General features: G+C 35.8%; 1 protein-coding gene across 1 annotated transcript; it reads left to right on the top strand.

Annotated features, from left to right (window-relative positions):
* Positions 1-11503: 11503 nt before the first annotated feature.
* LOC128242161 (tetratricopeptide repeat protein 30A-like) lies at positions 11504-25284 on the top strand. Its single transcript, XM_052959231.1, has 16 exons — positions 11504-11629; positions 13696-13761; positions 14159-14368; positions 14831-14887; positions 15193-15261; positions 16017-16188; positions 16712-16840; positions 17233-17435; positions 17682-17747; positions 20796-20915; positions 21245-21321; positions 21894-22104; positions 22353-22424; positions 22902-23005; positions 23320-23528; positions 24000-25284. The coding sequence occupies exons 1-16, from the start codon at positions 11576-11578 to the stop codon at positions 24122-24124; spliced, it is 1944 nt and encodes a 647-aa protein (XP_052815191.1). The 5' UTR covers positions 11504-11575; the 3' UTR covers positions 24125-25284.
* The last annotated feature ends 1059 nt before the right edge of the window (positions 25285-26343 follow it).

The raw sequence follows: 26343 nt of genomic DNA, 5'->3' as shown, positions 1-26343 counted from the left end.
AACAACCTCGGATGTATGACGGTACATCAGTTAAAATAGTTCGTAAATTTTCGAATTATATCATTAATTAAAAGTAGTGTTTTAGAGTTGTATTTATTGATCTAGGTTTCAATTGATTGCCAGTGAAGTGTATTATTGCAAATTAACATAATAAAGAATTCTAAAAGTTTAGTCATAAAGGTTAACTGCTAGATATAATTACTACGCGATCTACTTTCAACGGACTATTTTGAGTATGTAAAACGTCCAAATACATCCGATGTTGTTTTCGAAGTATTTAAAAGGAAATCTGGAGGTGTTGGTATTTTGATAAAAAATAGTTTACTTAAGCATTTATCTGTATTTGATGTTAGTAATGAAAACACTTTATTGTATAAGTTTAATAATACTGACCATATCTTTGCAGTTGTCTATATTCCTCCCGATCGAAGGATCACCCTATACAGTGTGTGTATTGCACGTGATAAATTACGTCATATATGCTACTACACCATTTTAAATAAAACAAAGACCAGTCTACGCCGTTTATTGAGCCCCGCCCTCGTTTTATTATCGGAGTTTGATAAGGTGATTAGTGTCATCAAACACTTCGACAAACATGTTTCCAAAATAGTGTTTTGACAGTGCTCCGTCAGACGGCCGTATTGTGAAAATGTTTGTCAACGTGTTTAGAAACTTAACTCTCAATCAAACTCTGCTAAAAGACCGAAGGCGGGACTCCATAAGCGGCAAAGTTGAGCTATGTTTCATTTAAAATGGTGAAAAAATAGTGAAGTTACCTTTGTTTAAAGAATTAATTCGAAGCAAAATATTGCCTTCCGACGTAGCATTTTATCACGTGGTATACACACACTGCTAAAGTTCATTAGAGATTTTTGATAACATTGAAAGTAACATTGTGGATTTACTTGCACAATAAAACAATGCATCATTTCATATTTTTGGTGATTTTAATGCACACTGTTGCAAGCTGTTAGATTACGTTGAATTTGACCCTTATGTAGCAGATAATAATTTAGATGATATTGCTACTAGACAAATGTCAATTAAAACTATTTTGGATCTGGGTATTCCATTAGAAAGATTTTCATTAGATCAGAGTAATATCAATAACTATGGTTATTGCCTATCGGATCTGTGCAAATCTATTGGACTTTGTATTGCTAATGGTAAATGTTGAAATGATATGTACTTGGGTAAATGTACATGTTAAAACACGAGTTTGGTTGACTATTTTTTATTGTCACATTGTAATTTCCCTAATAATAATAACTTTGTTGTTAACGACTTTTGGATCTTATCGGACGCACACCACTCGTCTATTTCTTTTAAGTTTTGTTGTCATAATTTGTCAGATAATACTGATAATCAAGATAATGATAATGACTTTGATGTTGACTTTATAGAAGATGAAGTTAAAAAACCTTCTGGTATAACACTGTAAAAGATAGATCTTTGTCTAGCTTTGATGAAGACACCTAGTTAAATTTACAGTCAGAAGTTGATTCTATTTTTAACAATAAAAAGTATTCTGAAGATAGTATTAATAGTTTAAAAAATAAAATATCTGAACTCTTTGTTAATGCTGCTGATAACTGTAATCTTATTGTTGCTAAGAAGGCCTCTATGTACAAACCACATACTTCTTAAAAGAAACCATGGTTTGATGCTGACTGTGATACTGCTAGGAAAAGATATATACATGATAATAATTATTATTGAAGGATAAAAACTTTGGATAGTTATGATATGATGGTTAATAGTAGTAAATGTTATAAAAATAAGACAATTAACATGAAAGTAAGATTGTTTAATAATGATGTAAATAAAAAAAAACTTATTAATTTACGCTCTAATGATCCTAAAGCATTCTGGAATATGCTAAACAAGTATTCTGGTGATAGGAAAATTACTGTTTCAAAAATTTCTAGTCAGGTATTTTATGAACATTTTATCAAATTGAACCAATCTGTTGTTGATGGTAATGATGCTGCATCCCAAGACTACAATCAAAACATACAGTACAAATACACTAAAAGATAAATTCTACACACGACTTCGATTAGGAACTAGCATGCTAAGCTGCTGAAAACTATGCAAATACTGACTGCTGTAACCAATGTGGTGACAAAGAAACATTTTACCACATTTTCTTCAAATGTCCATCATATAAGGAACAACGGGAAAACCTCAAAACAGAACTACTAAAACTAAATATGCCAGTAATTGATAGATATCACCAGCTGTTTTCCGAACCTGATTATTTAGAGACGGTAAGAAGAGCAGTACTTGCATACTTATCGGAAATAAAATACCTAAATAAGATCTAATACCACACAAAATATGATAGCATGTAATGAAACGGGGATGTAAGTAAAATCTATAACACTAATAAATCAACAAATCCAAACAAAATTTAACATTTTTAAGCGACCCGTGCCCAAAACGGACAATCGTTTTGACAAATTTGAAGCGATACTCAAGTTATAAATTTAAAATAAACACGAGGAGAGTAGATCCGGGTGTGTCACACGATATTGCCCGATGCATATCATTACCCCGTAGGGTACGCATTCCGGGTCGAAATCCTGCTTCCTTGAAGTAAACAACAACACACAAAAACACTAATCAATCAACAAATGCAAACAAAATTTATCCTTTTTAAGCGACCCGTGCCCAGTACGGACGCACGTAATGTCAAATTTGCGGCGATACTCAAATTATATATTTAAAGACTAAAAACGAGGATAGTAGGCCCGGGTGTGTCACACGATATTGCCCGATGCGTATCATTACCCCGTAGGGTACGCATTCCGGGTCGAAATCCTGCTTCCTTAAAGTAAATAAGAACAACAAAACATCGCGCAAATACATGCTTGGACTTTAAAAACAACCTGCTTCCTTACAGTATTTATATATTGACCAAGGTTAGGAATACGTAGAACGAAAACCAGTCTAAGGCGAACTTGTATGGACGAAGGGAAAAACAAACACGTTAATTGAATGAAAAAAGGGCATTTATTCAAAATGCCATAAAAATGTTCTAAACTAATATATATACACATGTAGTTTTTCCAAGAGATCATATATGGGTGAATAAAACCGCAATTTGCTGAGACGGGCGCCGCCATCTTGCATCTCGTCCAATCACAAAGGAATCGCGAGAGCGTGCGAGAGCGCCGCTGTGTGAGAGAAATTGTTGCACAATGTCCACTTTGCACCCGAAATAACACCTGTTTGAAGGTCGCCGCCCCGTTATCAGTCGTCCATATAACAAATAAAGTACTGAGGTAATGAAAGTCACAAAGGAATAACCTTGAATTCCTGGAATAACTGTACAATAATCAAAAAATTATTAAGTTTGGCGAGGCAATCGCCCACCCCGAAAAATATCTGAGAATGGCCAAGAACAATGTCATTGGTTTAGGCGTGTCACGTGATGAAATCTAGTCAAATGATTGGTTAAAAATAATAAACAATGCTAAGAAAATAACATAACGGTTAAAAAGGTGACACACAACTAATAGTTTATTTGTTCAAGTTTATAAATGATTTTATGTTTTTCCATAAAATTTCATAAAACAACACCAGAGCCCAGGCCTGGCGAAGGCTCGGCCACTTCAAAACAATATTCAATAATGAAAGGAACAGGGTTCTCAATAAAGTCCATAACACAAATCCAACAATAAAACGAAACAAAATTTAAGCTTTGTAAGCGACCCGTGCCCAGTACGGACGCACGTAATGTCAAATTTGCAGCGATACACTGATAATGAAATTAAAATAAACACGAGGAGAGTAGGCTCGGGTGTGTCACACGATATTGTCCGATGCATCATTACCCCGTAGGGTATGCACTCCGGGTCAAAATCCTGCTTCCTTAAAGTAAACAAAAACAACAAAATATGGCGTAAATACATGTTCAAACTTTAAAAACAAGTTGCGTCCTTACAGTATAAAACAACAACAAGCCCAGAACTGGCGCAGGTTCGGTCAATTTAAAAAACATCAACTCAATAATGTAAAGAACAGGATTCTGAGTAAAGTACATAACACTAATCATCAACAAACCCAAACACAATTTAATAACCTTTTAAGCGACCCGTGCCCAAAACAGACGCACGTAATGTCAAATTTTCAGCGATACTCAAGTAATAAATTTAAAATAAACACGAGGAGAGTAGGTCCGGGTGTGTCACACGATATTGCCCGATGCATATCATTACCCCGTAGGGTACGCATTCCGGGTCGAAATCCTGCTTCCTAACAGTAAATAACAATAACAAAACATTGCGTAAATACATCTTCAAACTTGCTCCCTTATAGTATAAAACAACAACAACAACAACAACAAAGGCCAAGCCGGGAGCAGGTTCGGTCAATGTAAAACAATACTCAAAAAATGGACATAACGTTAACCTAAAATAACGAGCACAACCATTGTAAACGCCACGAACCACTTATCTGGACCCTCTACAAAAGGTTGGTAATACAAGGACTACAAATAGCCGGATGTATATAAAATATTTATGGTATCACTTAATAGAAATCCTGACAAATCTTGAGTTTCAATCTTGAATAATTAGAAATTTGAAACGCCCGTCTTACAATACGGTTGACTGCAATTACTGAGACAAACTGAGGAATCTTCACGCTTTCCGTTCAATTCGGCTTTACATGACTGTCCTCACAAATTGTAGAAGGTTGAAAGCCTGTCAACGCTTTAAGTGCTTTGATTTTAATTGTTAAGTGGATAATATTTTTTATGCAATTAGTAATGCTTGACTTTTGTTAGTATGTACTTACACTAAAAAATTGTTTGATGCCACATAGTCGCATAACCATTTATTTTGTGTAAGTTCATATTACTAACACCGATTAAATAGGCTATTTTAAACATAGAAAAATAAGAAAATATACTAATAAATGACACGCAATCACCCAAAAACTAAAATAAAATATCATAATTTATTTAAAACATTTTGGGTTGATATCTTATGCTAAATGAGCATTTAATTGCATCTGCAATACGATCAATATTTTTTCCGGGTTTAACGAGTTTTTCCGGGTTATTTTGCGGGAAATAAGATGCCCCAGATACTGTTTTTAACTGATTGTATCTAGCTCCCCGGCCGCGGCCAAAACATTGACACGGATATAAACATGTATTCATTTTACTTCAGTGCGCGTTCAGTTTTAAACTATTTGCGTATATTTATTTTTATATTGCGTTTTGTAACTCGTCGGTATTAAAATAATTGCTTTTGCTATGATTTTATGGGCATTTTGGAATTTTCCCAACATAGTAAATGATTATACTTTTTGATATTATCATTAAGCCATTTGTATGTTATGGGTAACAGATCTGGGACTATAAGTATAGAGATACTTCAGACACAGTTCAACGTCGTTTTTGCAAGAGACCGGGATCTACATGTATGTTTGTTTGTTTTTTAAACTACGAGTATACATGTATTACCCTCAGTGAATGTGATCGTTTGTCATTATGCGTTACTTATTGTATTAAGTACGGCTAGGTGTAAGTTATTTACCATATATATCCAAAGATATCAGAAAAAAATGAACAATGCTCTTTAGCAGGATCGTTTGACCTCCAGCTAGGAGACTATATAGCCTCCAACCCTGAACATGATTCGCCGACACATGCCGTTATGCTAGAGACTTCCGGTTCGTTTGATTATGTGCTACAAAATGTCGTCTTTGTGCATTTACGTGACTTTGGAATACGAGGGGAAATACTCACAGCCATCATAAACTGTTATTCACAGTTACAATAATGTATTGTATGGTTAAATAGCATTCCGTCATTACCACCGGTCAAGCAGGGCGTCAGATAATGAGGAGTCTAATCGACTTGGGTCTATCCAAGAACCCTCCTAGTATAGATCGATCGTAGGACATATGAAGGGGATAATCTCAGACTCGCCGATGATTTGACCCTCGTATCACCAAAACGATGGGGATACACACTCAACGAAAGTAAATCTTCATATATCATTTTCGGTAACAGACCGCACAATAATAAATCATTACCAATGGCGTCCTATTCAAACTAAAACGTTGGAATTGAACTTAGTCAGTGTTGTATTCCTTGGGATGGGTGAGGTGTACAAAGCCGTAGATTAAAAAGTTCTATGAAAGTGTACAAGATCAGATTATAATAAGCAATACATGCAATAGAGTTTATGATTTAACTCAATTTAACTCATTCGTGTTTGAGTAGTGAATAAAATAAAACAATCAGAAAATGTTGAGGTTTTTTTCTGTAACGAATCTCAGGACAATAATCTAATAGAATGTGTTACGCTTTGATATCATAATTGTAAAAAGGTACCAAAATGTAAAAAAAATGAATTGTGTCGGAGACCGGGAACCCGTGTCGCCAAAATTGCAGTCCAGCGTCGTATCCACTGAGCTACGACAGCTTACTCTAATTGGGTGACAATCAAGCTATACACCTACCTCAGTAATATCACGTGATAACACCGATTAGCCAATCACGCATAAGGAATGAATTCTACCTGGTAGACAAACCCAGTAATCTTTTTAATGGAAAAAATACGAAATAACTGCTAAACTTAAATAAATTGTAAACTATGTGGTACTTTAGTTAGTAAGTTTCAATTCCCGACACATCGATGCCAAGTTTATGTCAGTTTTCGACAATTTTATCTTTTCCGCTATTTAATCATACGCAATACAGCCCCTTTAATCTTCGCGATTCCCTTTGATAATGTATATAGGTCAAAATTCCTTTATGGTGTCGAGTTTTTGTCAACTCTAACAGTGACTGACTTCACTGAACCTGAACGAGTCTTAAGGTCGCCATCAAAAATTGCAAGAATTTACGACATAGAACAGACATGACCCTAAGCCTGCTAGGGTGGCAACCCATGTTTGCATATACTGACAATCGTTCAGTTATGTTTTCAGCATAGGCTGTGTTGCATGCAGACAAGTCTACTTTGATTTAAGCTGCACTCTCACAGATTGAACGTTTTGACAACTTTTTGTGTGTCTTGGAACGAGCCAATTTTTTGAGAAAATATATGGAAACCAGTTATATAAGACTGTTGACCAAAAACTACATCGCAGATTTTAATATTTAAGAACAAAAACTGATGTTTTATGCATTTTTCGTAAACCGTAAGTTTAAGCCATAAAACATTACTTTTATAACAGAAATATGAAAATCTGCGATCTGATCTTTTGTCGGCAATCTTTTATCATTGGTTTGATATTTACGCAAATATTTGCTCTCTCCAAGACAAAAAATAAAAAAAGTTGTAAAAACGGAACATCGGTGAGAGTGCAGCTTTAAAGGCTACAGCTAATCTACGTAAGAAACAATGATATGTCAAATGGACCTATTTCTGAAATCTATTTTGTTATGCGAAAACATAACATAAAAGGGTTATGAGTACTGCGCGCGTTTTATCCGTGGAATTTTGCAGACTCGGTTACCACGAGGCGCAAGCCGAGTGTAATCGATTTCTGCAAAAAAAAAACGTATTTTTTAAATAAGATTATCGTGTGAATTACTTACGGCTAACCAAATTTTAGTAATATATTTGTCAAGAGCCGTGTACTTTGCCGAAATTTTCAACTCCGAGAAATCAGTTGGTCAATATTTTCAGAAAAGGTTTAGGGTTTTAGAGAAAGTTCTATATAACCGTGAAAAGTGCTCTTTATTGGGGGTGTTGATCTTGATATGACAAAAAATATCCCAGTATTAAGAAAGTTATCTTTAAAAAAAACTACCTGAAAAGCAGCAGGACTAGTTCTTAACATTTAAATTTCGCCGATTATATAGATATGATAGAACTGGGAAACCTCATTGCAGTTCAGTCTAAATATACCTCAAAGTCTCCCGAGGTAGCTGGATGTGTTGATGTTCGTGTCCCCTGGTAAAGTTTCTTGAGAGTCTCATTAGATGAGAAAGCCAGATATCAACGAGTTTGTTTATGGATTACAAAAATATACTTATAGTTGTTGTTCTGGCTACATTTTAAGGCGCTGGAAGGAGTCACACGGAGCAATCTGATGACGCTACGTGCAACTGAGTAGTCGCATTTGACAGACGTTGCCCCTTTTCCTTATGAGTGACAGGGCTCTCAGTGCATTGGGCCGAAATTGTTGATATACGTATGCACAAGAGTAGGCCGCATGTATGTGCGGTATGCATTGGCCATGACTTTATGCGGTAATGACGACATTTTTCTTCCGTTTCAAGGCACTATGTATACTGACTATAGACAACGTTAATAATAAAATGAAACCTACAGGGACAAGCCAAGTCGTCGAAATTTAAAAAAAAACAAACCTTGATTAGGGCACAAGACAAGGGCCCAAACAACAATAAACTAGAGCCACAAACACAAATTCCAAAAGAAAAATCTTACAGCAAATACACAAACAACCGACACTCTGATCACGCGTATTTGCAGAATTGTGACTTGACTTCCAACATGGATCAGTACTTTGATTTGAAATACATTTCACAGAGACAAACCGTATGAATAACTTTCATGAAACATGGTTATATTATGTTGCCACTTACTACATGTATCTCAGCACCCCTGCACCTGACCAGGCTGGGACCAATTTTGTCATTTAGGGGACGCTATACCCTACAAGATGCACTCGTCGGGGTGTCTGGGATGTTATTTGGTCACCGGAGCTAATCTCGAGGATATCTCCGGAACCAAATATGATAGGAGGTTGGCAACGGTATTAAAATTTAGGTCTCTCAATTCCCTACGTTACGCCACCGTCGGCGCATCTCTGGCGTCATTGCGTCACCGTTTCCATTCGCCTACAAGGCTATTTTATACGCTAAAATACCGCAAAAAATGCCTTAAAATGGGATAGGCTATCTCAAAGATATCTCAGCATCCCTGCACCTGACCAGGCTGGGACCAATTTTGCCATTTAGGGGACGCTATACCCAACAGGATGCACTCGTCGGGATGCCTGGGATGTTATTTGGTCACCGGTTTCTAGCGCGTCAAAGTATGGCCAAAGTTCGCGACATTTCGTACTTTTAACGCGCTCCCATATATAGCTCGTAAGGGGGAGCTAATCTCGAGGATATCTCCGGAACCAAAAATGATAGGAGGCTATCATTTTTGGTTCCGGAGATATCCTCGAGATTAGCTCCCCTTTACGAGCTATATATATATGGGAGCGCGTTAAAAGTATGAAATTTAGGTCTCTCGATTCCCTACGTCACGCCACCGTCGTCGCATCTCTGACGTCATTGCATCACCGTTTTCATTCGCCTACAAGGCTATTTTATACGCTAAAATGCCGCAAAAGATGCCTTAAAATGGGGTAGGCAATGTCGAAGATAGATGTAGCTACAGCAATTTCTTCTATTACCTAGTCATCAACTTGTAATCTTGACATTGCCCATACCATGACCCACATGTACAACAAGAAACGTTAAATGTGTATAGCAATATTTAAAGATTTACTATATTAGCTTGGTATACATTTAAAGTAGATAAATAGTTTAAGAAAATGTCATACTCATGTTACTTTGCAGTCAATATTGATTCGTATATTGGATAAGACAATACATTGTTCAATTACAGTCCAAAACAGCTAAGTCAGAGTTTTTTATTATACAGTCAAACCTGTATTAAGTGGCCACCCTTGGGAAATGATCAAAGTGGCTGCTTAAGACAGGTGGCCACTTAATCCAGGTTTGACATTTCCGCCACTTTAGCTTTATTCAGAGATGGAGTATGTATCTTAACCACCACCTCACACCACAATCAATAACTTCTGTTTCAATATTATTGAAGAAGGTTGAATACAAATACATGTGTATAGATAAAAAAAACTTTATTTCAAGTTTATAAATAAAATACATTAGATAAATGTTGATACAAGGCATAAACAAAACACACCACATATCAGTCTACACATTAACACAACTACATGTACATACACATTTTTAGTTCACTTTTTAAAGTAGTCCGTATATTAAATAAATGTTGATGCATAGCATTAACAAAACACACCACAGATCAGTCCGCACATTTACACAACTACATGTGCATACACATTTCCCGTATTTTTACTCTGTCTTTTTGCCTTTGGATTTCCATTGCTTTCATATTCCTCCACATTTTCACGCTTACGCTTAAGTAAGAAATTGATTTGAGTCCGTCCGCAGTTAAAATCCTTGGCAACATTCTTGCATTACGGCCGTTTTCTAATAACTTTACACACTCGACACGTTCTTTTAGAGTCAAACACTTTCGATTAGTCTTTTTTTCAGCCATAATCAAAGTTAAAAAAAATATCAAGAACAATGCATTGTAAATATCCGTTCGTAGAAATATAAATCCGTGAAAAATAATATTGAAGTGAATAAAAATCGTAACTCGTTTCACGCCGCCGAATGACAATGCACACTGTGAATTCATAATAACCGGTGTTTTTGTCGGTATTTAATAATTAACTTCTTATCTTAATCATTTAATTATCGTATTAATTGTGTCATTAATTGTGTCAATTCTGATCAAAACATTCGCCGACGTGTTATAAACATGATTTCTCGATGAGTAAACACGCATGGCAATCGTGTGATGCAATATTCATTTTCATTGGATGACGGAGATACCCGAGGCCGTCGTTCTTTTCCGTAAACTTCTATGCGCAATTAAAGCTGTGTATTGGAAAAAAATATAAGCGGAAGTGTCAGTGACAAGGGATTAGTGGCCGCTAATTAGTGATTATATGGCTTCATGGGGACAAAAATTAGTGGCCGTGGCCGCGTTAGATAGTTGGCCGCTTAATGCACGTACATTATATAGTAAAAACGTACGGGGGGAATTTGGAGTGGCCAGTTAAGGCAGGTGGCCATTTAAAGCAGGTGACCGTTCAACCAGGTTTGACTGTAATTTTGGATCGGCGCAAAGGCCGCTAAAATCAATATACATGTGAATTAAAGAAAATAGATAGTAACATGACAAAACATCAGGTTTCATTTCGTTGAGGAGTTCTGGCTTCCCTAACGTAATATATTATAAATCTTGATTAAGGTTGTTTTAGTGCTACCTTTACATGTTGGCTCAGTACCGCTGATAATCTTTAAGTTTAAAATCGGGTATTGTCAACCAGTATATGTCTTAGATATAAAGCTAAATGCCCATTCCAGGCACGTACTAAAGTGCTGACGAGTTTTGTTTTGTGAATAACAAGGCAAACATACTGTTGCTAATGAGTACATCATGAATAGGTTTCAAAATTTCACACACAGACTACAATAAACTTTCACGTAGTTCCATCTGTTGTTTCATCAATGCTTTTTTTAATGTGATAAAGTTAAAGTTTAAACTCGAACTCCTCGGCCATTTTTCTCGAAAACAACTTTTCGATAGCCGAGGAGCTCCGAAGCCTACTGAACTCTAATGGTAGCGTGTAACCCTAAGATTTTGGTACAGTATGGTACGGAAAATAGCAACTATGCGCCTGCGTACTTCAAAGCATTCCTAACAACGTTGATTGTAGACGAAAAAAAGGTTATCAAAAATCGTTGAAAATGGCAAATATACAAATTAAAGAAGGCGAATATACGTCCACAATTTACGGAATGGTACAAACATTTAATACGTTTCTTTTAATAAGTAATGATTAAATTTATTCTCCAGGAAACATCTTACTCTTTAGTTAGTTTAAACTTATTTAATTTTACTACGATATTGTGAAACCAAGTTATTTCAACTTATACCTAATGCTCCAGTCAACTGTAACCACGGCCTCAAGGTCCGGCGGTATAGCGGGGGAAATGGGCCGTGTTTTTACCTTTCAGGTGGCCCCGCAGTACCTAGTCTAAAATAATAGAAGTGTTATACGTGATTCTTCCAATCCCTAACATACGTGAGGGATTTGCCATATCAAAAATCTAAAAAAAATCCGTCAGCGTACAATTATTTGGACTACGCAGTACCTAGTGAGTGCGGTGGTTTTGTATTCACGACTAAATCAGCTGGGAATGGGCCTTACCTAGTATGTCCCACAGGTGTGGGGGCATTGGGGGGAGATTTTACTACCAGTGATTTACCCAGGATTGGCTGGACTAACAGTCAAAGTCCCTGCTATTCCATGGACCTGGGTTGGCTGTGGTTACAATTGACTGGTGCATAATCATTCTTGTTGGCACGATGTTGCGCGAGAGTGTGGTCTTGTGCTGTTGAGGAAACCAGAGCACCTGGAGAAAACCCACTTGTCCGGCTTGGTGACCACAAACCAAACTCACATGCGTCCAGGCCGGGAATCGAACCTGGGTCGCCTAAGTGAGAAGCGAGTGCACTAACCACAGCGTTAACTGGACAACCATCTTACTCCTAACTCTCCATATAACATTTCATCATCATTAATTTTTTAACCTTTTTGTCCAGATATGATTAACAGGGAAATGACAATAGTGAGAATATTGATATGAAAATTTCACTGTAGTGAAATAGTAGCATGTTCTGGTGTCCAAATAAAAATCAGTACACACACGGCTGGGACATAAAACAATGTCATTTCCAAAATGACATTTTGTGAGCATACTGTTCAGAAAGTTTAAATTACCACGTTAAGTCATACTGCTTGAAAAGCAGTTTCCGACAGTTTTTATTGAATTATTTATACGTGTTTAAATACCTACTAAAGTTGTTCACATTTTAGATAACTACAGCTCAAGCTGCTATTGTCGATATATTTTTACATGTGTGACGTCACACATAGTGTATCTAATAGGGGCACAAAGAGGGTAGTTACACTGTTCTGATTAGCTTGTGATGAGAAGCAGTTTCCGACAAATCGAATGCGGGGCGGATTTAGATACCTATTGTGTGTTTTTATTATCCGTTTATTTAATATACTAAATATAATACTTTTGTCACTTTAATAAGAGAAATATTATTTAATTTTTCAGCATTTACGAAAAAAAATTAACTTTAAAATTTACGACAGTCAATTCATACTCGAAATCCGGCAGACACTGAATATCAATGATATTTTGATTCATTTCTGATAGAAACTTTTGTTTGTATACATTTAAGTGAATGTGGGTGCGAAACAAGCATGACACCAGTGTTCACAAATATGTACACAATGATCATCGTTTGTATAAGTCAATTAAGGAAAACCTTGTAGCTATTCATAGATATGCAAATTAGGTTCACACGCATGCACAATATGCGGCGCATGCTGATCCCCCACGTGCAAGTTTGTGTACAAAATGAAAAATAAACATTAAACATTAAATAATAATAAAAGTTACTTACGTGTCTCGGTAAGAATATTAACTTTTGATTGCCTAGTTACCACATTGTTGAATTACAGTACCTTCTTTATGAAGATCTAAAGAAAGTCCGCGAAAAAGCGATTTGTCGGAAACTGCTTCTCAACCAGTATTAATGAAACACAAATAATTATTCTACTTCAGATCGACTTCTGTCAACAGAGCATCGCCATTTTGAAACTATTTAGCAGGTGCCAGTTATCTTTCCACTCAATATATTTAGCATTGGGATCTGTCATTCTTGGCTAGGAATACAACAAGTGGGATATGGACGCGTAGAGTCGCTAAATAAAAAAAATTCAAAGACCCTGAAGCGGCGGTTTATATGGACTAACATTGTACAAACATTGTTGTTTCGCTGATTTCAGATCAAAGATCAGAGGTTTAGTGAGGCAGTTCAGGTTCTCAACAACCAGCTTCAAACACATAAAAGGGTGAGAAAGATTATCAATTATTAGAGGGTGAGAGTGGTTTAGTGATACATATGGTTTTATATAGGTGTCCACCTCTCACCCAAGAGGTTGGTGTTTTGATCCCTACCACACGTATTTCCGCGTGACCTCTTCAAAAACCAGGAAGCAGACTCGACTGTGATTCATACCAGTTTCAAAATCATATAAACTGACTTAAAATTATTTAGTATTTTTCTATTTTATGAAGACAGTACCTATAACGTAAGCACTCACAGTGTTAAAAAAAAACACAGAAAGGAATAGTAGATCTTTGGTTATATATCAAATGATTTGTTGCCTGTTTCAAATGTTTGATGCAAACCTTTTACCTGTTTCAGTAGTTAAATCATTTATCATTTAAAATTTCTTCTTATTTTAGTCAAGAGCAGCCCTGTCTTTGTTGGGTTACTGCTACTATCAGATGCAGGACTTTGTGAATGCATCTGACTGTTACGAGCAGCTGTCAATGATGCACCCAGAGATTGAGGAGTACCGCCTGTATTATGCCCAGGCTTTGTACAAGGCCTGTCTCTACCAGGAGGCTATGAAGGTGGCTTGCCAGATAGACAACCCTGCACGCCAGGGAGAGGTAAGCAGGGATGACAGCATTATGACCACTGTCAGGTTAGTTTTGAAAAAGAAATTGAAACACATCCTAAATTTGGTGACACCTATATAAATTATGACAGTATTAATATGATTTACAGTCCATGTACTTGTTGGGGATTAAGTTGCCCATTACACAAACTACACTACTACAGGCTTTCTGTTGGTGCTAATAAAGCAGCCAATCCTGCAAGTTATGCTATCTGATCATAGTGGTTCACCTACAGTATATGAGTGCCCCAATAAATAACAGGTTTTTTTTTAAAGTGCTACTTAAATTATAGTCATTGAATGATTTGCTCTTTCTTTTTTATTATTTGTTTACGTTATGATATGCCCATAGTGGTTTAAATGTATCTGGTTTGTTCAGATGTTTTTTAAACAGCATCGTCTATATTTTTATTTTTTGCTTCTCTTTGTAATATAAGTGCTATTATGTTTCTAGGTGATAAAGCTACAGGCTGCTATAAAGTATGGGGAAGAGGATCTGCCTGGAGCAAAGGTCAGTACAAGAATAAGTTCTTTGCTTGGTTTATAGGTTGCTAAATGCAACCTTTGATAATAAAACGGTTACATACAACCATTTATTATAAACTGTTAAATGCAACCATTGATCCAATGCTTTATTTGTCAGAAAACAAATATTCTAAAATTCTTAAGCTTTGTAATAAAATTTCCAAAAATTCCAAATTATAGCTTTAACCAACTATACCATCCCAGCGAAGTACTAGTTGCTAATGATATTAGTTAATATGGAAAATCTGTTTATATATATATATATATGTGGCCTTTCTTGCCTCTCTCCAGAGTCTGGTGGAGCAGTGTCCCACAGACGACCCTGACACAGAAATCAACCTGGGCTGTCTGCTCTTTAAGGTAAGGAGCCTGGACATTAATGGTATTTTTAGGTTTGAGGCAGTGATTTGTTTGAAATTAGGAAGAGCTGTCTTGTTTGCATGCTTGATTATCTAACGTACATGCCATGTTTCCCGGCTGGTGGGTGATTCCCCCGGAATTTAGACCCATCCCCAGGTCCCCGCCGGGGGATCCATATCCCCTGGAATTAAAAAAACAAACCCAAAACTTTTTTCAAAACTAGCTTTAGTTTGACAGTGGAAAGCATCCATAATATTATAAGTGTAAAATTCCATGAAGGACGATGATGACTAAGTCCAAAAAATTTGTAATAAGATTGTGTTTCTATATTTATTCTTATATTATAAATGTAGATATTGCACAAAATTTCGCTGCGTAAAAATCCCCTGGTGTAATATCAAAAGCCTCTGGAATTCAGATCAAAATCCCCTGGGAATCCTCTCGGAAATATGGCATGTATGATCTTACCAATCAACAAGATGTTATAATCAAGAAAACAGAGTGATGAACCACCAACAGTAGTTGTTTCATTCAATATTTTCTCAAACAAACTCAGGAATCCGGACAAAAAGAAGTGAAAGTGCTATTGTCTAGAAATGTTTATTTTCAGCATATTGCTATTGAAATTTAAAGTGTAAAGATACAGTGGTTCATGTTTTCTTGTGTGCAAACCTAGAGAATGGATTTAAATGTTAGTCTGTAGATTATTGTGAGTTGTCACCTGGTGTTAATTTAATGTTGTAATAAATACACAGGAGCATAGGTATGAGGAAGCTTGTCACAAGTTCACGACAGCCATACAGATACTTGGGTACAAGTCTGACCTGTCATACAACATTGCCCTGTGCCACTACATGATGAAGCAGTATGCCCCTGCCCTCAAACACATAGCAGATATCATAGAGAAGGGAATCAAGGAGCACCCAGGTATGAAAGGATAAACTAATAATATTTATTATGTGTTTCAGTTGTGGATTGAAAAGTCTGAGGGCACTCATAGAAGCCAGTCTTTTGTACATGTCATCAAATATCGCCTAAAACATTGCTTTCTGGCTACATGGCGCATAATCAGGATCAAATAGTGCCTCTAAAAAATAAACATCTAAAAGATTATTTATTTCATTTTTTTATTATAATTCTTGAATAAATGTATAATTTTATTTTGGTACGCTGTATTATCTGAATTTTTCTTTTTAAGTATATAGTTAAAGAAATATCAAGTGGCACATCATTGTGCATCATTCATCTGGCTTAGGGGATGCCACATGGAGTTTTCCAGTATGGATAATTGTGTTTTCACATATGCAGTCATAAATGATGATTTTTTTATATATTTTGAGAAATTAATTACGTAACTGTTGCAATAGAGAAGCCGTCAATAGAAAATGTATACAATGTTTCTGCTGATACACATTGGTATTTTCACATGACTGTTTCACACTGTTTTCAGAGTTGAGCGTTGGTATGACAACAGAGGGTATAGATGTCCGTAGTGTGGGCAACTCCCTCGTCCTGCACGAGACCGCTCTTGTGGAGGCATTCAACCTGAAGGCTGCCATTGAGTATCAGCTCAAAAACTGTAAGCCACCAGTTTGATCGTTTTCTAGCATATCTTAATTCAATACATGTTTGCTTAAGATATTGCTGTTGAAAATCATTAATGGAAGTGTCATGAGAACATTTCAGAGACAGAGGTTTCCAATGTATTGTCATTGCTTTGGTGTCAGCATCTGTGGAAGTCAAAAACATTAACCCTGGTCAGAACTTGAAAGCGTTCACTATATCCAAATGAAATTCAGTTCACATGAATTAGATAAAGATATGCATATGTAAAGCAATGGCCTTAACCCTGGCTTAAATAATTGTTTAGTTATGCCTCTTTTTAATTAAAAAACAGATGTGCATTGGTGTTTGCACTGCAGTGAGCACTTTTTTGTGATCCCCTTACCTTACCCTTGCTTTTCTCCTTAGACGAGGCAGCGTGTGAGGCATTAACAGACATGCCCCCACGTGGCGAGGAGGAGCTTGATGCTGTGTCCCTGCACAACCAGGCGCTCATGAATATGGATAATGACGCCACACAGGGATTTGAAAAACTCCAGTTCCTGCTTCAGCAGAACCCCTTCCCTCCGGAGACATTCGGCAACCTCCTTATCCTCTATGTCAAATATGAGGTATGTGCTCTTCCATCCCTGGTTTATGTGCCTCAGATACATTGTTCCAGCCTCATGTTGTTCCAGCCTCATGATAGGCAATGATATATTAAAGCTTAAATATGAAATTCAAGTTCTTGAAAGCAAACCTAATTAATCAATTAGATAGTGAATTGTTGGCATGATAACAGAGTCTGGCTCAAAGTAACAATTACACCAATATTCTTTGTCATTTAATGTTTCATTAGTTTGACTTGATGTTTTCAGTACTATGATCTGGCCGCTGATGTATTAGCAGAAAATGCTCACCTCACATACAAGTTTCTGTCAACAGTAAGTATTTTTTCAAACCAACTTGCGCTATTATTCTCATATTAAGAGTTTTACCTAGATATGTAATACACAAGTGTTTCAAGTTGGTATAAAAGTGTAAGTCGATTAACATCAGGTCAAAGTCTGTAGAAAGTTAGTTTACGCAAATCTCATTTGATATTAATCTATTTCTTCATTTTTAGCCAAGATTCAAGGTTTGATAACTGTTTTTATCGTTCTGTTACTGTTAAGTTCCACCGTATGTTCATAAGTGCATATTCCTATCTTTAAATTTCATGTTATTCCATGTTACATGTTTGCTCCTCATTCTCCCGCCAATGAGAATAGTGGGACTCGGGTTTGTTTGTGAAGTGGGATAATGGTGTAACTGTAAAATGTTCAAATAAGTATGTGCTAGTGGATAGGGAAAACTGTGTTAAATCAGTTCATCTGTGATAATGTGCCTCTGTGTACAGTTTTGTTGAAATAGATTTATGCATGGGCACTAGGCAACCGTGTCATACAAACTCAGAAACCTCAGTGTGACGAACAGATTTTAAGTCCAGTTTCCGTAATAAATGTTTGAATCACACAATATTATAAATAAAAAGGTGTTACCAGACTGTTTCCATGTATGCACATAGATTGGCTATTTAATCAACAAAAGTTAAATATACATGACATATAATTTATGTGTATGTGCTGCTTACAGTAACACAGACTTGCCATTCATCTTTAAATTAATTTTAACTTTATTTTCTACTTTTTTAACTGATACATTTCTTCAGAATTGGCCATCACACAAGTTTTTCTGGGTAAAGCATGTTTTTTTTTAAAGAAGCATGTGATTCTGTTCATAATATTTTTTTTATATTTTCCTCTTCAACATGATAATCTTTATCAAATCAATTCATTTAAAGAGTCTCTTTTATTAGTTTCTAAGTAATTTGCTTTCAGTAATTATGTTTCATATTTTTTTTGGAAGAAAGATGTTTCTGTGACTGACAAAATATCCATATATGTAATCTTTCATTGGTATCATTGTTTTATTTTTTATTTAGAAGAATGGAATAATACTCTCTTTTTAACTTCAAAAAATACATTCAATAATCATTATAGATGGTTTCATACTGTCAATTATCACGACAGATGGTTTATTACTGTCAATTAACACTACAGATGGTTTCATACTGTTAATTAATACTACAGATAGTTTCATACTGTTGATAAACACTACAGATGGTTTCATACTGTCAATTAACACTACAGATTGTTTCATACTGTCAATAAACACTACAGGTGGTTTCATACTGTCAATTATCACTACTGGTGGTTTCATACTGCCAATTAAAACTACTGGTGGTTTCATACTGTCAATTATCACTACAGGTGGTTTCATACTGTCAATTATCACTACTGGTGGTTTCATACTGTCAATAAACACTACAGATGGTTTCATATTGTCAATTATCACTACAGGTGGTTTCATACCGTCAATTATCACTACAGCTGGTTTCATACTGTTAATTAACACTTCCTATGGTTTCATACTGTCAATTATCACAACAGGTGATTTCATACTGTCAATAAATCCTATAGGTGGTTTCATACTGTCAATTATCACCACAGGTGGTTTCCATCTGTCAGTTTACACTAACTATGGTTTTGTTCTGTCAATTATCACTCAAGGTGGTTTCATAAAGTAAACAAATCATACAGATGGTTTCATTCTGTTAATTTACACTTCCTTTGGTTTCATACTGTAAATTATCACTAAAGGTGGTTTCATACTGTCAATAAATCCTTCATGTGGTTTCATACTGTCAATTATCACTACGGGTAGTTTCCATTTGTCAATAAACACTTCAGGTGGTTTCATACTCTCAATTATCACTATGGGTGGTTTCCATCTGTCAATAAACACTTTAGGTGGTTTCATACTGCTAATTATCACTACAGGTGGTTTCCATCTGTCAATAAACACTTCAGGTGGTTTCATACTGTCAATTATCACTGCAGGTGGTTTCATACTGTCAATCAACACTTCAGATGGTTTCATACTGTCAATAAACACTACAGATGGTTTCATACTGTCAATAAACACTTCAGATGGTTTCATACTGTCAATGAACACTACAGATGGTTTCATACTGTCAATTATCACTACAGATGATGTCATAATGTGAATTAACACTACAGATGGTTTCATACTGTCAATTAACACTACAGATGGTTTTATATTGTCAATTAACACTACAGGTGGTTAAACACTATGAGTTGTTTCATACTGTCAATTAATACTACTGAAAGTTTCATACTGTTAATAAATATTACAGATGATTTCATACTCTCAATAAACAGTATATGTATTTTTATACTGTTAATAAACAATGCAGATGGTTTCATACTGTTAATAAACACTACAGATGGTTTCATACTGTCAATAAACCCTGCAGATGGTTTCATACTGTCAATTAACACTGCAGATGGTTTCATACTGTCAATAAACATTGCAGATGGTTTTATACTGTTTATAAACACTACATATGGTTTCATACTGTCAATAAACACTGCATATGGTTTCATACTGTCAATAAACACTGCAGATGGTTTCATACTGTCAATAAACACTGCAGATGGTTTCATACTGTCCATCAGCACTGCAGATGGTTTGTACATTTAGGTTAGGAATGTATTCACATATATAATTAGAAATATGTTTGAGTTTTCTTACAGTGATTTATGTTCACCCCTCCCGAAAAATATTGCTGAAAAGTGTGTATTAAATAATTGTGTCTTTGATTGATTTGTAATCTGGTAAATTACAGACCTTAATATATCAACAAGCTATAGAGTGGCTGTGTAATATAATATTTTGATTGATGATAAAATGTAAAATGATGGTCATTATGGTGATATCTGACCAGCTTCAGTACTATACAGCAGGCATGTTATAACTATACAGCAGGCAAGTTATAACTATACAGCAGGCAAGTTATAACTATACAGCAGGCATGTTATAACTATACAGCAGGCATGTTATAAAAGAAGTGTGTATGTGTGTTTCAGTACCTGTATGACTTCCTGGAGGCAGTGATCACACGGCAGACGTCACCGGAGGAGGCATACAGGAAACTGGACGAGATGGCCACCAAACAGACCGAGACACTCCGTAAACTTACCAAACAGGTGAGGGGGACTCACTCTTTTTAAATGTAGGAAGGATCTGAGCATTTGTTCTAGTTCCAAACACTTAAGTAAATTAATTAAAAGTTGAAACATCTCGAAAATGGTTACAGATTAATGGTGATCTATTTAAAACTTTAAAAAAACATCAAATAGACCTTTCAAATTATTAAAAGTTTGTATTCAAAAATTATCTAAAGCCTGTTTAACGCATCATATTTAGACGCAATGTCTGAATAACCCTTAGTGTATCTGTTATAATTTGACTTGTACCTAGGTGAATATAAATTGAGATTGGCTCTCCTATAGTTGGCTTTTTATTGTGACATCAGGTTCAGGAGGCAAGAACCAATCATGATGATGAGGCCGTGAAGAAGGCTGTCAACGAGTATGATGAGGCCCTGGAAAGGTATAGTTAATGTGTTCATTGAAGTAACATTTAATAATTTTAAAAATACAGTTTTATGATAATATAAAGGGTGGGACAGTGTAAAGAAGAAAATCAACCACATTATCAATGTTAACAAGAGCATTGCAAAATTTACATTTTAGTTTGTTTATTTACAGGTTATTTGCAGAAAAAAGTAGAGTCATTTTCATAGCCTTGGTGTTGTCAAGAGTTGTTATAAAAATCATTTGCCATAATTCAACCATTGAATATATATATATATATATATATATATATATATATTCAGTCATTCATTAAGTGCTATCTTGGTGGTATTAAGTAAATAACCTTTCAAAATATTAACATGCAACTTTGTATACTTTGTATACATATAACCAGTGAGAATGTGTACACTTGCACCAAGGCTAATAACTCTTGCTTTAATAGGTGTTGAAATGGTACAACTTACATTAATTCCAGTTATGTTCAGCTTTATCAATGTTTACAACTTCCTGAATTATCTGATAATCAGAAATGTTCCAGGAACAGGTGTATGAGTATAAAGCCTTAAGCTAAATTGCCTACTTCTGCAGGTACATCCCAATCTTGATGCAACAGGCGAAGATTTACTGGGACATGGAGAACTACCAGCAGGTGGAGAAGATCTTCCGCAAGTCTGTCGAGTTCTGCAATGAGCATGACACATGGAAACTCAATGTGGCCCATGTGCTCTTTATGCAGGAAAACAAGTACAAGGAGGCCACAGGCTTCTATGAGCCCATTGTGAAGAAGAATTATGATAATGTGAGTAGTGAAATTGTCAAAAGGACATATTACACTCAATGTTTAATAAAAAAAATATACTGTAAAATAGCCATAATGTTTGTTGTCATTAATAGCTTTCAATAAACAAGCTGTTCTTTTGTAGTATAAATTTATATGTTGGTATTGATTTGAAACAGTTTCATTGCATGCAAAAATTTTCATATTCCACCAAAATTGATAATTTATCTTCATCTTAAAGAGTAACACCATAAACTCATTTCTTCCAGATCCTGAATGTGAGTGCGATTGTTTTGGCCAACCTGTGTGTGGCCTACATCATGACCAGCCAGAATGAGGAGGTAAGATCCTTCTAATGCATGTGCTTAAAAGTTTACTAGTATTGCTTATCAGGCAAAGTGGTTGTATATATATATATATATATATATATATCTTTTATAGACATACATATGCCCCTCCATTCGAGTGGTTTGTTTTGTTCTCAATTGCAAACTTCATTTGCATGGGAGTGGTACAGGGGTGTGTTTCTCATGTTGTTGGTTTCATCCCCACCAGGATTACTTTCTCATGGCCTCTCAAAAAAAGGACACCAGTACTGGCTTTTACACAGGAAATCTACTGGGAAAGCGATTCATATCAGCTTTCTACTATCTTCACAAAGGCTAAAATAAATGTATATATACTAAATATTCTGCCTTTGTGCATGGGTGTCATAATAGAAATGGGAAAGCTTACATTTACTGCCTTAAAATGTCATAGTTGCTCTGTACCAGACTGTGTAAAACACATTGCATAATATCCTGCCATTTCCCATTCAGGCAGAGGAGTTGATGCGTAAGATTGAGAAAGAAGAGGAGCAGGTGGCCTACCAGGACCCGGAGAAGAAAATCTACCACCTCTGTATTGTGAACCTAGTCATCGGGTAGGTGCAACACAGGTCCTAATTGTTAGGAGACTTTAAAACATATCAATTATTGGCGGTTACCGGCTGTATATTTTGAGTTTTTTTTATATGACTGATGTGGTAAATTTGTCATCTCTTTGAGAGAAATGATGACTGTTGAATAAATCAAATAATTATCATACTTAAAGTCTTCTGTGTATTTTAACCTTGGCCTTAGGTATATCGCTAGCCTGAATACCAATTGCAATTTCGTTTTAAAACTCATATTTAATTCTCGGTATAAATAATAATGTTTATTAATATTGCCATTCACCACACTATGAATTGTTCAGGACCCTGTACTGTGCCAAGGGGAACTACGAGTTTGGCATATCTCGTGTGATCAAGAGCTTGGAACCATACAACAAGAAGCTGGGCACAGACACATGGTACTACGCCAAGCGCTGCTTCCTCTCCCTGATCGAGAACATGACCAAGCACATGATCATGATGAGAGACGCTGTGATGCTGGAGTGTATACAGTTCCTCGAGTGCTGTGAAAGTGAGTACTTCTGAAATATTTTCTAGCAGTTGTGTATACTCTTTTTGCTATCTGTGCTATGATAATGCCTAACCCTTCTGTCAAATTGAAAGAAAGTTTTTTCTTAAGTTCTGATTTTATATATATTCAAAGACAGATTATGAATTTGGAGTTTGGCCAAAATGTTATATTGAATCATCAAACTTATGAAATGCTAGTTGAGCCTAATACCAGCTATTCAGAGCACTATTTATTTTACGATTGGCCACATATTTTTGTATGTCATTCTGCATGAGAGCAAGGGGGCATGTAGCAAATTCATGAAACCTGCAAGTAAAAAAGCGGGCCCTCATGTGTAATTATCTATGACCGCTAGAGGGCATTTTAGTAAATCTATGGAGCATGGTGGTGAAACAGCATGCCTTTATGTGCTTATGTGGTTGTAAATTGTTTAAATGTACTGTTGGTATATGACTTAATGTATATCTCCAGTGTATGGGCGTGATGTGAAGGCGATGATAGAGCAGCCCCTGGAGAAAGAACCCATGCACCCGGGAAAGAACACCGTCACATATGAGGCACGGCTCCTCAAAGGGCTGCTTCTCCAGCTTATATAGGGACCAGCTAGTGCTATTGGAAGATATGGCGTGATATGCAGGCCTTTTTTACTCATACCAAGATACAAAGCTCCAAATTTTGACAATTTGCACATCAAAAGTTAATTCTCAATTTAATTGGTTCATGATTGTTGGCAATGATTCAATTAAATATAGTTCACAATGCAAATAATTGTTGCCAAGATGTCTAGAATAAGGCCTGGTAATTTTACATGTTTGTGATATTCCATTGACAATGGCGATGGCTTGGTCATTGTTAGATGCTAGTAGTAAATAAATCTAGTGGGAATTCTTGTTAATTGCTTGAAATTCATACTATTCATTGACTTGAATGTACTGGGGAAAAAACAACAACAATGTAATCTAGTTTCTGTGTGTTATATTGAAATGTCATTGTTTTTTATCAGTAGTGTTTATCTTTTCAGTCACTTTGAAATAGTATGATATTACTGAACAGTTTACGAACTAAAAGGTTTTTAAAGAGTTTTTGCTGGAGATTTTTGGTAGATAATGCAAATTTGAACCATGCTGATGTTTTTGTATTTCTCTAGTACAGATGTTGATGTCTTTGTTTTCCTCTTTGAAGAGTTATTCTGTACAACAGCTTTGCACATTTTTATGTTAAATCGTATGAAAGGTTTTGTATCACTATAACGATTTGATTTGTAACGAGTTATAGATAACTCCTTGGAAAATAATATTGCTTCCAAGTCACACTAGCGAAAACTACAGTATTGTACTTAATTAAAACAGCTTACCAGACAGAAACAGAACTGGCCCTAGGAATTCTTGGATGATTTTTGTATTTTTGAAAGTATGAGAGTCTGGTTTAATTACTCATATACATGCATTCATGAAATTCTGTCCTAAATCGTCACGTGAGTGCAGAAAGTGCATGTAATGAATACACATGTATGCGTCGAGAACCGCATCTGACATTTATCCCCAGTATTTCTTAATCTTCTGGGATGGAAATATCACATACATGCTTACTATTTGCATGCAATGTTTCTATTACGTTGAAGATCTATTCAGATTTATTGATCCGTCCTTTGTCATATTTATCAAACCTGTATTTATATCGTATATGTTAAAGGTTTGTCAATTGTATATTTATTTGTTTGTCTTATATTTTTATTAAAATCTATTTTCGCTCGTCAGCTTTTTCATGTTTTATTTTCAAAATATCAAGTCCCATAAATTAAACATAGTTCACTTTGCTTAACGGGGAAAACGGACAACAGGAGAAGCGTTGGATCTGCCTGTCGAGGCTATGTTTATACACTGTTCATGAACGCGACACAGCGGGATGTATGATTCTTGGTGGACAGTAGGATATACTGTTTGGTTTGCCACACAGACATGTATGTTTATCTATATTCATTTAAGCGCAGTTTTAGCAACATAGGATTTGAATGGTATATAACGGTAAAAGAACCAAAGCACACTTCTCTTTCAAATCCTAGAGAGTCATTGATTGTGTTCCATTCTAGAAATCTTCATTTACAGTGACCCCTCTCTAAATTTGGCAAATGTACAACCAATTACTCGCCAAACTTGGTGTCCTAAAGGTAGTTCGACCGTATTTTGCAACATGTTACAGTTGGCCCGCCTGTCAGATTTAAGACGTGTGTTCTAAGGAACACCATTTACTTCACATGTACATCTATACTATATAAATTTGTATTAAGCCAGTTCTTCAGTATCTGTGGAAAACGTTTTGTTGCATTTGAATAACCGAGAAGAACCCTGGAACCTCGGGCTAATATTTCTGTATTATCGCCCCAGTTAGAACGGTGTAAACAAGGACGCTTTATTACATCTGGTATTATACCGATATCCCCCTAATGTAAATTAGCAGTTCAGATCTGAAAACCAATCGTACAAGGACACATGTGTCAATCTCCGGTCTCATACCGAACGTTCGATCCCATCAAAAACCTGTATAATTGCGAGCCGAGCTTGTCCTACTTCATCACACTTTATAGCTACATTTGATTGAAAATGGAAATCGCCGGACATGAGATAAAAAGAATGATGAGCAGCATATTATCCTGGATGATTTATTGCCCTCTTTAGCTGCGGTGATAAGTCTTCCGAGTATTGATTGTACTACAATCGCTCTTCCATTCTCTGATTCCTTTCTAATGCGTCTTGTTTTTAAGGCGGAAGAGATATCCATATCGAACTTCATACGTCAAAAACAACACAAGAGGAAC

Source organism: Mya arenaria, chromosome 2 (assembly GCF_026914265.1).
Source record: "Mya arenaria isolate MELC-2E11 chromosome 2, ASM2691426v1".
NCBI lineage: Eukaryota > Metazoa > Mollusca > Bivalvia > Myida > Myidae > Mya > Mya arenaria.
Note: the sequence above shows the minus strand (reverse complement) of the source record. Positions and strands in the feature narration are given on the sequence as shown.

What these genes read in the sequence shown, in the direction of transcription:
- LOC128242161 (XM_052959231.1), top strand. Translation starts at nt 11,576, where the DNA reads ATGGCAAATATACAAATTAAAGAAGGCGAATATACGTCCACAATTTAC. An exon ending in AGGATCTGCCTGGAGCAAAG is followed by an intron (nt 14,888 to 15,192) that starts GTCAGTACAAGA and finishes GCCTCTCTCCAG; the next exon opens with AGTCTGGTGGAGCAGTGTCC. An exon ending in GGGAATCAAGGAGCACCCAG is followed by an intron (nt 16,189 to 16,711) that starts GTATGAAAGGAT and finishes CACTGTTTTCAG; the next exon opens with AGTTGAGCGTTGGTATGACA.